This window comes from Sebastes fasciatus, chromosome 19 (genome assembly GCF_043250625.1).
Source record: "Sebastes fasciatus isolate fSebFas1 chromosome 19, fSebFas1.pri, whole genome shotgun sequence".
Taxonomy (NCBI): domain Eukaryota; kingdom Metazoa; phylum Chordata; class Actinopteri; order Perciformes; family Sebastidae; genus Sebastes; species Sebastes fasciatus.
This window is the reverse complement of record NC_133813.1, coordinates 3,297,478-3,314,160: the sequence shown is the minus strand read 5'-3', so window position 1 is coordinate 3,314,160 and position 16,683 is coordinate 3,297,478. Positions and strand designations below refer to the sequence as shown.

The 16,683-nt window shown below is 39.2% G+C and overlaps 1 protein-coding gene across 5 annotated transcripts in view; it reads left to right on the top strand.

Annotated features, from left to right (window-relative positions):
* clip1b (CAP-GLY domain containing linker protein 1b) overlaps positions 1-16,683 on the top strand; it is a 38,524-nt gene that overhangs the window by 17,024 nt on the left and 4,817 nt on the right. For 4 of the 5 annotated variants that reach the window (XM_074618816.1, XM_074618813.1, XM_074618815.1 and 1 more), the window contains 6 exons: positions 312-473; positions 684-779; positions 2,233-2,290; positions 2,399-2,484; positions 6,387-6,461; positions 13,538-13,644. In XM_074618816.1, coding sequence (XP_074474917.1) covers positions 312-473; positions 684-779; positions 2,233-2,290; positions 2,399-2,484; positions 6,387-6,461; positions 13,538-13,644 — 584 coding nt within the window. The remainder of the gene's footprint in view (positions 1-311; positions 474-683; positions 780-2,232; positions 2,291-2,398; positions 2,485-6,386; positions 6,462-13,537; positions 13,645-16,683) is intronic. The other variant, XM_074618814.1, reaches the window with a different exon arrangement.

Here is a 16,683-nt window from a genome sequence, read left to right as displayed (position 1 = left end):
AACAGTTTAATAATAGAAATAAAAAACTAATAATAATAATTTTCTTTTCACTTTTCTGATATTTTATAGACATAAATTATCAATCTAAAATTAAGTAAAAAATTGAATAATCATTGATTTCCACAGTGAATCAAATTGCATCACTGTGGCTGAAAACTTTAGTTATTTTGATAGAGTTGAATCTCAGATATAATCCGGTTAAAACTCATATTTAGGTCACACTACACAACCCAGGTCTACTGTTTCCACTACTACTCCTCTGTTTCCTCTTCTGTGCCTTCATGTCTCCTTGTCTACGTTCCCTGCTGAAGGTGGCCACGGTGTCTGAGCGCTCCAGGATCATGGAGCTGGAGAGGGAGGTGGCCGACCTCCAGCTCCGGCTCCGGGCGTCCCAGCAGAAGGAGGACGCTGCGTCTCTGTCCCAGCAACAGATCAGCAGCCTCAAGGCCCAGGCACAGTCTCAGGAGAAAAAGGTACATGATAAACTCCGCTTGTAAAATGTATTATTCATCATTATCGTATAACTTATGGCAGGATGTAAAGCTTTGTGTCATTTCTATTTACAACCTTTTAGCCCATAATGTAAATAGGCACATGTTCCTTTTTTCCGTGTGGTTTGTGATGCATAATTTATGGCTCTACTCAGATGTACATGTATGTTCTATACCGTGTGTCCCCGGCAGATCAGCGAGCTGAGTGTCGACATGGAGAGCAAACAGAAAGAGCTTCAGTCTGTGCAGCAAGATAAGAGCACGCTGGAACAGCAGCTAACCAGCCTGGTAAGAAAGGAGGAAGCTCAGTACTTAGTAAATCACAAATAAACAGAGAAGAGAGATACTGTGATGATGTAGACAGTGAATCTCTGGCTGCAACTATCTGTTAAAGTGATGGATTTGTTTTTTTTATACATACGTCTCTGTTATTTAGACGTGCACCTCGATACGTAAATGTGATGGCAGTTTTACACGTCGGTCTCAGTGCACAAGTCACTTTTTATGGTGGACGGAACCTGCCAAAATAAATTAATAAATAAATTACTCCATAAATAAATAAATAAATATGTCATTAAATGTTGCAAAAAATAATATTAAAAAATAAATGTAGCCATTAATTAATTGTTAAAATGTGACATAAATTGATATTTCTGTTATAATAAGCTTTTTTTTAAATTTATTTGTCTTCGTATTAATGCCCTTATTTATTTATTCTTCTGTTTAATTTTTTTAATAATTTATTTATGTATGTAAAGCTAGATTGCATATAGGCGATCTATGCACCCTGACCCCATGATGACACACGTTGAGTGAAATCCCCTTCATTTGCATAATGATGCAGAAATGCATAAAGAAATGTATAAGGAAATAAATAAGTTTTGGGAAAATAATAATGGGTGAAATGCAAAAGGAAAAATGTGCATAAATAAATAAATACATAAATAAATACATACATTTAAAAATAAATAAAAAATAAGTGCAAAAATAAATAAATAAATGCAAAAATAAATGAATAAATAAAATTAAAATCAAAATACATTTGAAAAATAATAAAAATAAATACAAAAATAATTCTATAATAATAAATAAATCATCATGACAGTCAAAAGAAAGGCTAAATGTCATCCTCACCAGTTGATGATTCTTCTAGAAGACATGGATCCATGTAAAAAATATGGACATAACCATACAATGATATAATATAGTAAATGTTCTTTATGAAGTGAAGTGTCGAGTCAGTTACTCCTCACATTTGAGAAGCTGGAACTAGTGGATTTGTTTGGCTTTTTTGTCTTAAAAATGGTTTAACTCATTAATGCATTATCAAAATAGTTAGTTAATGTTCTGTTGATCAACAAATCAATTAATCCACAAGTTCTTTAATAATAATTATTTAATAATAATAATAATAAATTAAACTTATATAGCGCTTTTAAAGATCTCAAAGACGCTTCAAGAGTCACAGAAATGTTATAATGCCTGAAAAATGGCTTTCCGTAATGGAGTGTACGTCTGCGAGGGTCCAATCTGTGACTGTAGTTTTGCCTCATTTGTTTTATTTTATCCTCGGTGAGGTGTTTTGCTCGTGGGCATCGTGAACGTGGCCTCATTAAGAGAGAGGCATTTCATCCACAAACCCTCGCATGTTTCCTGGGCCCGGTCATTATTAGCTCAAGGTACAAGAATGTTACTATGTGAGTGATTAGCTCGGAGTCACGCCGATGTTTCTCCATTTCAGAGACAAAAACTGGAGACAGCTGAGGAGGAGAGCAGGAAGACAGCGAAGACAATGCAAGGTAAACACTCATCAGATGGGTCTCAACTGATTTCTATGCTCGTTAGAAAGTGTTGTTTTCTGTGTGAAGATGATCGTTAGAGTTGATGTTGTTGTGTTTTTCTGCCAGAACTGGAGCAGAGTGTGGAGCAGTCGAAGAAAGACGTTAAAACCCTGAAAGAGGAGAGTCAGTGCAGAGAGAAACAGCTGACACAGGTAGGTCAAAGATAATCATTTACTCAAGTGCGTGCAAATTTGAAGTACTCAGGGTTGGTACTTTAAAAATGTAGTCCGATACAATTACTAATTACCTGTTAAAAAACGTAATAAGAAACCTAATCCAAGTATCACAATATAAAAGTAATGTTTTCTGTTACTTTTGGATTACCTCCATACCAAATAAAATAGTGTTAACGTTCAACAACTTTGTCCCCGCTGTGGAACTAATAAAGGATTATCTTATCTCATCTTAACATGATTCAAATTGAAATGTGTTTCTGTTTATCACTATGAAACAGGTCGGAAATATTTAGGTTGAAAAGGTATAGTATAGAAGTTGTTCTAATGACATTCAAATGGTAGTAAGCATTATGCTTAATTCGTGTTACGATTATGAGGGGGTCCTTGGAAAAGTTTGTCCCCTTCGGTACCGAAGAAAACGAGTACCGTCACATTTTTTTAATTTTGGTTCTCGTGACATCCCTAATTCTAAGCTAACGAAAACACAACAATTCTTATTTTCAGGTGATTATACTCTAAAGAAAACATAGTTATTAATATTATATTCCATTTCAGCCAATAGATCCCCCTAAATGTTACACACGGTTCCTTTAAGCTAAATGAACTCTTTAAAAAGCCTCCTGGATCAGCTGGAAAATGTATCGTCACAAAGCTGAAAACAGGCTGACTCTAAGAGTGTGTTCCAATCCACGTACTTCCAGAAGTACACTTCAGTGTAGTGCACTTTGGGCACTCTGTACTCACTTGAGTAGTGCGTAAATTTCAGCGGGGTAGGGTCGTCTCAAATCGAATACTCTGCGGCGCACTGACCGGAAATGACGATCGCAACATTTGACCGCGGCTCGCTACCCGCCAAAATATCTTCTGAAAAAAATGAAAGCAGAGTGGAAATTACGTTTCCAACGTCGTCGCCTACGCCTAACATGTGTCCTCCTGTTGGCTGAAAATGCACCGGTATGTTTACGTATTGTTTTATTCTGTTATCTTCGTATGTTTGAATAGTGGTCGTGGTCGTGGTCGTGGTCGTGGTCGTGGCTCCGCCCCTTCCGCTACGTAGCCAAGATGGCGACACTTGAGTGTGGAAAGTGTCCAGCGTTCCACACTCAACGATCTGACCGTTTTGAGTACAACATCCGGGTACTTTGAGTGCACTGCATTTTTCCGTACTTCCCAGTGTGAATGCACTTATGCACTCAAAGTAGTAAGTGTAAGTACAGAAGTACGCGGATTGGAATACACTGTACGAGATACGTGGTTCTCACAGGACAGGGACGCTCTAAACGTGATGATCTTATAGACCTTGATGCGTTGCTGTAGATTAAACCAGCCAACAGGATATAACAGGACTTAAAATGAAACATTAATGCAGCAGTAATATTAATCCAGAAACATCAGATATAATAGAAAATACTGACTGGGACACAAAACAATCAGTGTTACGTTACATCTTGTAACCAGCCTCCTTGTTGTTGTTGTTGTTGTTGTTGTGGTGCACACAAAGGAGCCTGAATGTCTCTGAGTAAATTCTCGGCTCGTCTGACTGCAGCGAACAGTCGGGTAACGATGAATCAGAGTGTTGGCATTTGCTGATTCTCACCAAGATAGCTCAGTCTGCTTCTGGCTGTCCACACATTTCAACACATTATTTGTGGTTGTGCTGAAAATGTCACAAAGTTTTTAGGGACTTTGAAGTAGCTGTTCTTTAAATAATCCTTCCTTAAAGTAATCCTCCAGCGTGCTTTCATTCAGACTTAGTGAAGCTGACGATGGCCACAGGCACATTCTCTTTTTTATGTTGTTAAAACATTACTAACACACACATGCACACATTACTCTCATTCCCATTTGGGTTTGATAAGTCTTCTTTTTTTAGTCAAGCTTTACAGTTTTGTGTCAGCTGCAGTTGCTGGTCATCATGATGCGTTCAAATACTCAAACACATGAGACGGCGGTGTGTTAAAACTACTAAATCTACTGCTTTAATATTTCTAAAAAGACCTCAGTAGAAATATAATTTTTCCAGTTATAAGAGAGTGTTATGTTCTCTTTCCCTAAAGTCAGAGCTTTCTGCTCTCGCTTCACGGGACTCGTCACAAATGGATGTGAAAGTGAAGCAGCTGAACGAGCTGGAGGCCGACTCGATAGACTCAGTAAAGAGCTGTCTCTCTTTTTTTAATGACCTCCGATCTCTCCGCTCTATTTATGGCACGCTGTGTTTTAACTGCTAATGTCCTAATGTCTTGAGCCTCAACTTGAGAGTGATTTTGATGTTTTACATTGTTAGATTCTCAATTAAACTATCTGATTTTAAGCTTTTCTAATTGATATTTTTAAATGAATAATGGATCTAATGACTCTGTGTAAAGAAGGGTTCTTTCACAAGCCATGGTTTGTTTTCTATTTAATCTGGTTCGGTTTCACAGTGCACAAATTAAAGCGGAAGAAAATAAATTTAAGGGTGTAAAATAAATTAAACTAAAGAGCGCAGACCTCCGCCAACGCGCGACTTTAAAAACAGATAACAGCTCACAGCTGGTGGTACCGTGAGGTGGTCGGCTTGTTATTAACACGGTGTGTTTCCGTGTAACATGTCGGCGGATGCCTCTCTCATTCAGCAGCCTTGTTATGTCTGTATAACGTTACACTACGTTGTCTCTCATCCCGTCAGCTACCGCTTTGTTCTTTCTCATCGCGGACTGCCAGCAGCTCCCGCACCTCGATGTCTCGCCACACATCCACACACGTATCTCTCTGCTCTCAGAAGGAAGGAGGCGGGGTCACTCGTCATCAACGCATCATCAGTCCCACTGCGCATGTGTTATACCTTGTGGTTTTAATGCTCAGCCTGATCCGAATTCTTTAAAACAATTCCTGAATCCAGATCATGATCCGGATCGCCACCAAAATCCAATGGCTTGTTCATTGTGTTACACCCCGCCCCTCCAGAAAATATCATTCAAATCCATCACGGACTTTTGGAGTAATCCTGCTAACAGACAGACAGACAAACCAGCAAACCAACGCCGGCCTTTGGCCTTGGCTGAGGTAATAAACTATTATTTATAGTATAAGAAACGGTCATGTTTTGAACAAATCACTATTACTGTATAAACTATAATGTGATGTGATGGTGGATGGGGCAACGAGGGATGAACTACAAGCTAGTCTGTTGAAAATGGTGCATTTCTTATCCTGTGTCTGATGCACTTTGGCGAGATGTTTTGACAGATTGCTTGTGTTTCGTTTATGTAAATAAATAAGTAATCACTTCTCTTAATTTCTCCAATACCAATAGCAGAACCGTTAACGTCGGAGCTTATCGATGCTACGGTCTTTGTCCCGGGGCTCGTTTAGTACCGGGTTCCTAACTTTATCAGGTGATAATACGTCAATGTTGCATTTAAAGCTTGTTTCCGCTGCCCCCAAGTGGCCAGAAAATCAGTTAATACAGCTTTAAAGTGATGTTATATTAATTAAAAACAACTATATGAATAAAAAAAACATATAATTAATTCATATAGACTTGGCCGCTATCGAATGATTCTGGAGATAAGAGTCAAGAGTCAGAACAGACAATAAGACGCAGTACACAACAGACTGAAATAATCCCCAAAAAACAGATAAATTATAATATAAAAAGCCAGATAATACAGCAGAGCAGAGAGGACTTACATGCTTTGTTTTTTGTGTCATCGTATTTTCATGATCTCAATATGACATGATCACGAAATAAGGATTTCATAAGTTTGTAATGTCGACATCAGGTAATAATAGAACTGTTTTCTTTTGATCACAAAGCTCAGGAAAACAAGCCTGCTATGTAATAAATCACCTTATTACTTATTTGTGGAGCTGAATATTATTAATTTGTTTTCAAGGCTACTGAAAAGTCAGAGAGGACGGGGCTGTCGTTTGAGCAGCTGACCAATGACAATAAGACACTGCAGACACAGGTGAGCAGGAAATAATGTGTGGTAAGACTGTAAATACCGACTGTCACTGCTAGAGCTGCTAACGTAGAACAAATACACACACTGTTTGTTGGACTCTCGCTAAAGTTATGCCGGGCAGACACACAGCTGACAACCTGCTGAACTAAACTAAATGTGCGGTGGAGACTTTTACTGGGAAAGTGGCTGCATGTCCGCGACACTACACGCAGCATCGTAGCTGCTAAGTTAACGCTCCCGGACGGTGAACTGGAGACAGTAAACGCAGCATCGTAGCTGCTAAGTTAACGCTCCCGGACGGTGAACTGGAGACTCCCGTCAATGAATATCTGTTGTGCTCCTGCAGCTGGTACACCGCTGCATGCGAGGCACAAATCTTGTCGGTTAACGGTTAATAATCGGTTAACGAGGGTCGGTTATCAGTTAAGAAAGTTTTTCAAAATTAGCATCCCTACGCTCAATATATGTAGAGTGCTTGTGCTGTATGCCCGAGCACCGCGTAACACCGGTAACACCGACTACCGCGGCACGCCTACAGCTTAGCAGACAAACACACTGTCAAAGCAATTCCTCACACTTTCACTCTGGTATTTTTGATTTTGAAGAGGTTAATAAAAACCCCTTCAGACTCTTTAATATCTATCTCTTACTGCAGCTCCATCATTGCACACTGCTTCAACATGTGTAGAAATCCAAAGCTTTGTGTTCACATGCATGTGTGTTACTTTATGTGAAAGAAAGGACTCACACATGCACGTACATAGGTTTAGCATTAGTAGCCTGCAGCGTTTTTTATTACGTATTCACATCAGGATCCCCCACACTGACCGCATGTGACCGTGCGAGTCCCAGTCATCGCATTAAATAAGCCACGCATGAAATACTCTCTTTTATTCTCTCCCCGTCTCTCCCCGCTCGGCCACCATCTGTAACTTGATCTTTTTATCATTTCAATCCAAGCTGTTCCTCTAACCGCGGTCCACCTGCAGCCGCTCACTCGGTCTGTGGCTCTCTGGTGCCCTCTTGCTCGCCTACGTTCACTCTGTGACTCCAGCTGTTTGTGAGCTCCAGATGTTCGGTCTCATGACAGCGAGGGGAGTAGAGATGGGAGATTAGAGACCCAACATGCTCTCTGTTTGGTGGTGTTGTATCTATTTTAGTCATCCCATGGCATAAACCGTTTTCATGCACCATCTTTCTGCGCTGCAACATTAACTCGCAGTAACTCTACCTGCTGTTCTGGGGGATTTAAGGGGCTGATTTTAAGGTGGAATAAGATAAAATAAGATACGCCTTTATTGATTTTAGCAGCACAAGGACAGAAATAAGTACAGAAAAATAGAGACAAGTACAAATAAATAATTAGAAGTATGTAAAATAAAAACAAGAATAGAAGTACAAAATAAAATATATACAAGAGCAATTAAACTCAAAAATACAAGTTAAGCAGTACATATACAGTACATGCTGTACCCACAACTGGTATTGTACTTGTAAACTAATAGTATCAGTAATGATACTCAATGTTCGTTGAATATAGAAAATATAGAAATGTATTATAGTACATGATGCAATAAAACACTGCAATATATTACACACTTAATAAAAAAAATCAATTAGTAAACATATATAACATGTGCATATTTGTTGTATTAAATATATGTAATTTGAATGAAACACTACAACATATTACACATGTGATAAATTAATACATTTGTAAATATAACTATAATATGAAATATTATATATGTTATGTATATATATAATATATATTTAATATGTTTTATATATTTCTGTTATATTTACAATTTATATATATATGTATGTATATAATATATACATTATATATATATATATATATATATATATATATATATATATATATATATATATATATATATATATATATATATATATATATATAGGTGTGAAGACATATTTTGTATTATTATTGTATTATATTATTATTTATATTGTTTATCAACCAGTTGAAGATGTTTCACAGGAGGAGTTTTAGTTGTTGACAAATACATATAATAAGTAATAAACACGTAAAAATGTGCTTATGTCTGCTAACAACACATTATAGTGTATTATAAATAATTTATTATACTGTCTATAAATTATAAATAAGGAGGGTTAAAATACAGCGTTACTCTTTTGGGTAGTTATTTATTTATTTAATATTAGTCATTTTGCAGTCCATAGTTTTAACTGTGAGCTATATTATTGTGAAAATATTCACCCCAAATAAATACCACTGTACCAGTGTTGTCAGAATGAACAGAAAATATGACCCTTTCTCCATGAAATTGTTCTTTTCTGCTCTGTCACAATGAATTTAATTTCCAATTGATCATTATAGGCATAAGATAGAAGTGGTATCACTAACTGAAATGTTTAAACTTCACAAGTTACAATCTTGAAGATCTCCGCTTCGTTGCTCCACCATGTTTCTACAGTAGCCCAGAACGGACAAACCAAACTCTGTTAACTTTTCCTGTTTGGGCCGGAGTCGATAACGTTATAATAAAGTTGTAATCTGCAACCTCACCGCTAGATACCGCCAGATCCTCCACACTGTTGCTTTAAAGGTTGGAATGAACAACAGACAATATACTGTACGTTAAATATACCTGCTTTAAAACTGGAAGGGTCAGAATAATGTGTCCGTCATGCGTCATCAAAAATGAAAAATGTTTGAGCGCCTTGTTAGCACGTACGCCATATAACCGGCTTTGTTGCATGTCATACTCTCTCTCTCTCCGTCATTTCTACACTACAAGAGAGAGAGAGAGAGAGAGAGAGAGAGAGAGAGAGAACAGGAGTTTCGTCTCTGTGGAGGAAAACAAACACACGTTGTGATTTATTCAGCAGAAACGCTCTTACATCTGCTTCTTCTCTCCGCTCAGCCGTGTTGCTGTAAATTGTGATGTAATCCTGCACGTGCGTGCGTGCGTGCATATGCTTGGCCGAACACAACATTGCATTAGTTAATGAACGGTTGACTTGAAATCGGCCTCTTGTTGGTACCAACCATGTCATACTAGCTTGTCGGTGAAGGAGGTTAAATAACGCTCCAAACTTACGCTAAATTTTGGTGAGGAAAAACTGTCATGGTCATATTCAAAGGGGTCCCTTGACCTCTGACCTCCAGATGTGTGAATGTAAATGGGTTCTATGGGTACCCACGAGTCTCCCCTTTACAGACATGCCCACTTTATGATAATCACATGCAGTTTGGAGCAAGTCATAGTCAAGTCAGCACACTGACACACTGACAGCTGTTGTTGCCTGTTGGGCTGCAGTTTGCCATGTTATGATTTGAGCATATTGTTTTATAAGATAAGATAAGATAAGATATTCCTTTATTAGTCCCACAGTGGGGAAATTTGCAGAGTACAGCAGTAAAGGAGATAGTGCAAAAAACAAGAAGCGTCAGTAAAAAACAAAAAGCAAGATACAACACGGTGCAAAAAGTGAAACGAAATATGAACAATTTAAATAGAAGGAAATATAAAAATAGGAATAATATAAACAGTACTGACTATTACCAGACTATTAATACAATGCACAGTGAGAATGAATATTGCACAGTATAGATTACACCTGAGTAGTGGTAGTGATGATATTGCACAGTGTCAGTGTACAGTATAGTGCCGTTCTTGTCAGTTTTTGGTGTGTAAGTGGTCTACTGGGAGCTGTGCTGGTTGTGGAGTCTGACAGCTGCAGGAAGGATTCATGCTAAATGCAGTACCTGTGAGGGTTTCTGGACAATATCTGTCATTGTTTTGTGTCGTTAACTCATTTACAATAATAAATTATACATACATTTGCATAAAGCAGCTCATTTGCACACTCCCATGTTGATAAGAGTATTAAACACTCAATACTACATTTTGCACAGATAAGAAATGTGTGATTCATTTGCAATTAATTAAATATATTAATTGATTGCTAGTTTTAAATTGTAAAAAACATTTTCTGACATTTTTTTCAGACCAAATTATTAATTGGTAATGTAAATAGTTCGATCGTCTGCGTACAAATGCTACAACTCGTCACTATAACAGTATAAAACACTACAATCTGAATGGTTTGTTGCTGTTATCAGACCTTGTAGTGTGAAACAAAGCAGCTGATTCCTCTCTGTGCTGTGATTCATGTTAAACACTGTGAATGGAAGGTGAGTCTCTTAGAGGAGTGAGTACGTACGGTGTTGTAGAGTGAGAGGAAACAAGATTTTGAGGAGCAGAAAGCTGAAGTGGTGGTGGGATGGGGTCTGGGAGGAGCTTATTCTGGTCGGGCTTACATAATGGAAGTGCTCAGCTTCTTTAACCCATCTGTGAGAGAGAGAGAGAGAGAGAGAGAGGCTGCTGAGGCGACACGCTCTCCATTTCCCTCTCGCAGCCGTGCACGGCGGGGGATGAGAGCTGATGGTTTATTGATGCCCAGCTTGTTTTAGTCTCTGCATGTGATGCTGTAGAGCAGAGAGGGGTGACATAGCAACAACAACGCTGCTCTTGTTAAGCAGGTGAACATACTTAGGTCGAAATCCGGCAGTGGTGGTGAGCTGTGCAGGCATGGACATAGCTGCTCTGCATCAGGGTTACTCCAGTAACATCTACTCGCCTCACTACCAGGTAGGATGGTCTGTTTTGGGGTCTGGCACGGGATTCAAACCTGATCAGTGCAGCTGTGTTTGCAGGAAGAGAAGGTGTTAATTTGTCTCTAATTAACTCTCCTAAATGATTGTTTTTTGGTGTTAATTTTGTGCATGTGACCAGAGCAGATGTTTATGTATGTTTATATGTGTAGGAGAGCACGCTCTGCAGACTTTATCTCACTTTGGAGGTGTTTAAAGTCAGAAACTCACATGCAAAGATGTTGATGTTATTGTGTAAACAGAAACATGCTGCAGACGGCTTTAAGTGTGTTTTAAATCCTTTGACAATTTTCATTTTTTTTTGTTTTATTTTATCTGAAGCCAGCTGCAGCATTCAGTCGGCATTGATTTTAAAGTGTTAATTAATTATTGACTATTGCTATTTTAAAGCTGCGGAGATCGCAGCGCTGCACGTGTCAATTTGATGATTTATGAGATGTGGGTGTGTGTTTTTTTTTTGTTTGTTTTTTGGACTCCCAGATGTCTTGACTTGAATGAGAAAAAGTTTGCATGAGGTAAAGAAGTTGTGACGTCTCCGGGGCTTTTATTTTTAGTTTCACGTGGATCATTGAACCCATTCTGCCGTCCGCTGACTCATCACAACTATATATCAAGGCGTTGTGTATTTTAAGAATTAACTGACCCAGAATTTCTTTTCTGTCTGAGTGCAGCTTTTCCTCTGATGTAAAAGCTTTTAAACGGGATATGTGAATATGATGTTGAATGTATGTTTATGGTGGTTGATTAATTGATTAGAGGGTCGACAGAGGAAGTTTTTTTTTATCTGTTATTACAGACAGTATAGAGATGACAGGAGAGAGAGATGCAACCAAGGTCTCTGACCAGACTCAAACCTGAGACCTGGTTCATCGTAGGCAAAGAACGTATAACGTATGTGAAAGTGAAAGTCAATTGTTCATTCCATTGCAACATCAGCGCCCAGCAGCAGAGCTACGCTTCCGCCATTTTGGACTGAAAGCGACTACCGGACGCCAGTAAAAGAAGTTGATTTACCTTAACAACAAAAAAAAGATCCTCTGATTTACAGACGTCTCTTTATACATCCACGGCCACAGACTCATTGCCGTTTTCAGTCCAAAATGGCGGAAGCGCTTCCGCAGCGCCATCTAGCGGCTGTTGTCAAAAACGCACCAGAGTTTCGTCTCTTTGCTTCTATACTCTCTGTCGTCGGCGTCTTGACCCCTAAACTTCGGGGTCGACAACTATTTTGATAATTGATTAATCGTTTAAATAACTTTTCAAGCAAAAATGTCAAACACTTGCTGGTTTCCTGCCTCTCTTTGTGTTATATAAATAAATTGAATATCTTCTGGGTTTTGGACTGGGAACAGAAATTTGAAGTCATCTTGGACTTTTATATACTACACGAGCAATCAAGAATTCAGGGTTAATTTGTTAGAATTTAACTAGCTCCCTCCAGATGCACAAAAGACTTAAAACATCTGTTTTAACAGGAGAGTTGAGCGGGAGGCAAAGATACTGCGCGAGGAGGTTTTGAGTCAAAAATCGTACTTCTTCTCCGAGTCATAACGCCGTCAAATCTGAACACACAAACATGAAACATATTGATATCATTCAGTGTGATTCTCTAATGTCCATCGCAAATAAACGTCCTATAAATCCGCTCGAAAATTATAGAAAAAAGACGCGGCAGAAGTTGCCTGAGAATCTTCATGTTTTTACATTTTCTTCTGTCTCAAAGTAATCCAGTGATAGTTGTCTGTACGTCCATGGGTACACTGCAAATATGAGCTGCTAATAGATCATTTGAAAAGAGAATACCTACCTGTAGTTCACATTGCAACAGCACATTTGATGACTTGTTTTCCTATCATAATGGATCAAGTGTTGTCAAAAATATTGACGTATCGGTACATATCGATACTGAATATTTGAAACGGTTTCAATGCTCACTACCTGTAGTACCGATACACGGTTACCAGCTGCGCTTTCTGCTCTCTGACAGCGAATTTACACAATCTAAAGTTTTATGCCCTCACTGTGTCATTTTTTTTCCTGTGGTATAGAAAATGGTATTGAATATCGATATTATTCAAGGTTTTGTATTGAAGTCAGAAGTTCCAGTATCTTGTTAACACTAATTCCTCTTTAAAACACAAGGATGTCGATCCAGACGGGATTTATTACAGGAGGAACAGCCAGGTCGCCGAATCAGTAACTGCGATTGTAATTATTACTGGGGTGGGGCTGAAAACGTACCTGCAAGCTCCGGATGGGATTAAAAATCACTGACTAGCGCAGGTGAAATCACCCCTTAGAGAAATTAATCCAGTCCGAATGGGTCTTAAGTGCAACAACATTTTATCTGTGGATATATAATTAAGATGAGCAGAAGAGAAGACTTATGCTTCCTGTGTTTGTTCCTCTTCAGCTCGAGGCTTTAAAACAGCAGAACTCCAAATACCAGGAGGAGCTCAGTCTGTCGAAGGAGCGCAGCGGCTCAGAGAACCAGCGAATCGGAGTCCTCTGCAAGGAAATGTGAGTACTCATGATAACTAATGTGTGCCTCCTCTAAAGGTGACCCCCACAGTTCATTAGACCGGTGAGTTTAATCTGTCCTGCGGGTCTAAACCGATGATTAAAAATCCGCCCCGGTATTTTCAAGCACAAAGAAAGGACTGTGCAAAATGTGGCTCCATTTAATTGCATTTAAATAAACATGTAAATCTTAATGCTGAGATGTCAGATGTGTTATTAAAGTGGCTCCATCTGTAGCTCTCCAGAGAGATGCTTCCACTTGTAAATATGCTATCAATTGTTGTGTAAAGCCCATAATTAGCCAGAGGGAGCTATTATGTGATTATGGATATGAGTACAATGCACAATACTCATAATCACAGTAAGAAAATGGGGGTATAATGGCTTCCATATTTTCCACTGTTCAAAATGTTGTACATCCTTAACCTTTTCCACTCAACCCCCCTTTTTCATAGAGACGTTTTAGTCTTTTTTTTAGGGGGGTACAGGGGGTCTCTTTCAGAAAACCCCTTATTGTTCTTATCTAGCTAGGAAAGCCATCCATCCTCTGAATGCTCTAGGTCTCTAGTCTGATCCATCCATCCTCTGAATGCTCTAGGTCTCTAGTCTGATCCATCCATCCTCTGAATGCTCTAGGTCTCTAGTTTGATCCATCCATCCTCTGAATGCTCTAGGTCTCTAGTCTGATCCATCCATCCTCTGAATGCTCTAGGTCTCTAGTCTGATCCATCCATCCTCTGAATGCTCTAGGTCTCTAGTTTGATCCATCCATCCTCTGAATGCTCTAGGTCTCTAGTTTGATCCATCCTTCCTCTGAATGCTCTAGGTCTCTAGTTTGATCCATCCTTCCTCTGAATGCTCTAGGTCTCTAGTCTGATCCATCCATCCTCTGAATGCTCTAGGTCTCTAGTCTGATCCATCCATCCTCTGAATGCTCTAGGTCTCTAGTCTGATCCATCCATCCTCTGAATGCTCTAGGTCTCTAGTTTGATCCATCCATCCTCTGAATGCTCTAGGTCTCTAGTCTGATCCATCCATCCTCTGAATGCTCTAGGTCTCTAGTCTGATCCATCCATCCTCTGAATGCTCTAGGTCTCTAGTTTGATCCATCCTTCCTCTGAATGCTCTAGGTCTCTAGTTTGATCCATCCTTCCTCTGAATGCTCTAGGTCTCTAGTCTGATCCATCCATCCTCTGAATGCTCTAGGTCTCTAGTCTGATCCATCCATCCTCTGAATGCTCTAGGTCTCTAGTCTGATCCATCCATCCTCTGAATGCTCTAGGTCTCTAGTTTGATCCATCCATCCTCTGAATGCTCTAGGTCTCTAGTCTGATCCATCCATCCTCTGAATGCTCTAGGTCTCTAGTCTGATCCATCCATCCTCTGAATGCTCTAGGTCTCTAGTCTGATCCATCCATCCTCTGAATGCTCTAGGTCTCCAGTTTGATCCATCCATCCTCTGAATGCTCTAGGTCTCTAGTTTGATCCATCCATCCTCTGAATGCTCTAGGTCTCTAGTTTGATCCATCCATCCTCTGAATGCTCTAGGTCTCTAGTTTGATCCATCCATCCTCTGAATGCTCTAGGTCTCTAGTTTGATCCATCCATCCTCTGAATGCTCTTCCCGACAAGCTAGTATCTCATGGTTGTTACCGATTGATTCTTTAGGTTTTCTAGTTTCATATGATACCAGTATCTTCACCCTAGCTCTAAAATCTCCCCTTTTCAGAGCCTGCTACAGCCTCTGAAAAAATAAAGTCAAAATGGTTTGATGTAAAAATACTAAACGTGATAAAACCACAGGTATGCTCCTTTAAGACCTCTGTGGACCGATGAGAGCAATCCACAATGAAGCTAAATTTATTACCGACTGCTATCATGGCTACGTTGTCATAGCAACAAATTCATAAAAATTGTAATTACCTGCAGAGCTTTGAGTGATCGCTCAGCTTAAAATAACGTTTTTGACGCACGGTAAAAAAAAATTAAACTACTCCGTCTTTTAAAAGCATGTTTTCACTTTGTTGTGTTTGTGGCGAATCTCCAGCCTGATGTCGGGGTCTATTTATAGACCTTGTGTGTGTGTGTGTTTAAGTGTGTGTGTGTGTGTGTGTGAGTCTTTACATCATCCTGCCACACCTCCCCTGAGTCATCAGGACCCAGAGCTGTGACGTCAGAGCTCCAGATTGGATCTAATTGGCTGAATTATAGTCATCAATATATGCAGCATCCTGACGGAGGAGCAGCAGATGGAGATGTCAACAAATATCTTTAGTCACAGTGAAACAAAAAGCAGCTTCGTCCTCTTTAAGGAGCGTCTGCTTTTCTGTGAATGCCTAATTCAAAACTGTCTGTTAATACAGGAATCATGTTAAGTTACAGTTTCCTCCATCCTGTCTCCTCTCAACAATGTGCTCCTCCATCCTTCCTCAGTCTGCTGCCGTTATGTAATCGCTCCGTCTCTCCTCCTAGGACCGCCTGGCTCCAACATGGCGGCTACTCGCGCTATGACATCACAGTGTGTGTGTTTGTGCGGAATCAATGTGGCTTTTGTGGCATCCGAGAGAGCAGCTGTAAACAGCTCAGATGTGTGTTTTTGGTGCAACTGTAGGTCAAATCCTGATTGGTTTGTTTGTTAAAGCCAGCTGTTCATTTTAAAAAATATATGATAATTTGTTGCTGTGTACATTAAGGCTTTAATGTATAAGCAACATTAAGGCTTTATTTCACGGCGAGAAAGAGTCCTTATTTACAAAATGATGCAATCAAAACAAGATTCCACGGCCATTCTAGCAGCTCTGTGAGGATGCACTTTCACACAATGGTGCTTTGAGCTAAAAGCTAACATCAGGGACAATGTTAACATGCTGAAGTTTTGCAGGTAAAATGTTTACCTCTGTCTTTATTCTCCTAATATTACTACTTCATTCTCATAAAGTTATGACTTTATTCTCGTAAAGTTATGACTTTATTCTCGTTACATTATGACTTATTTTTCTCGTAAATAAAAAAATAAAATATGCTCCAATCATAACATGG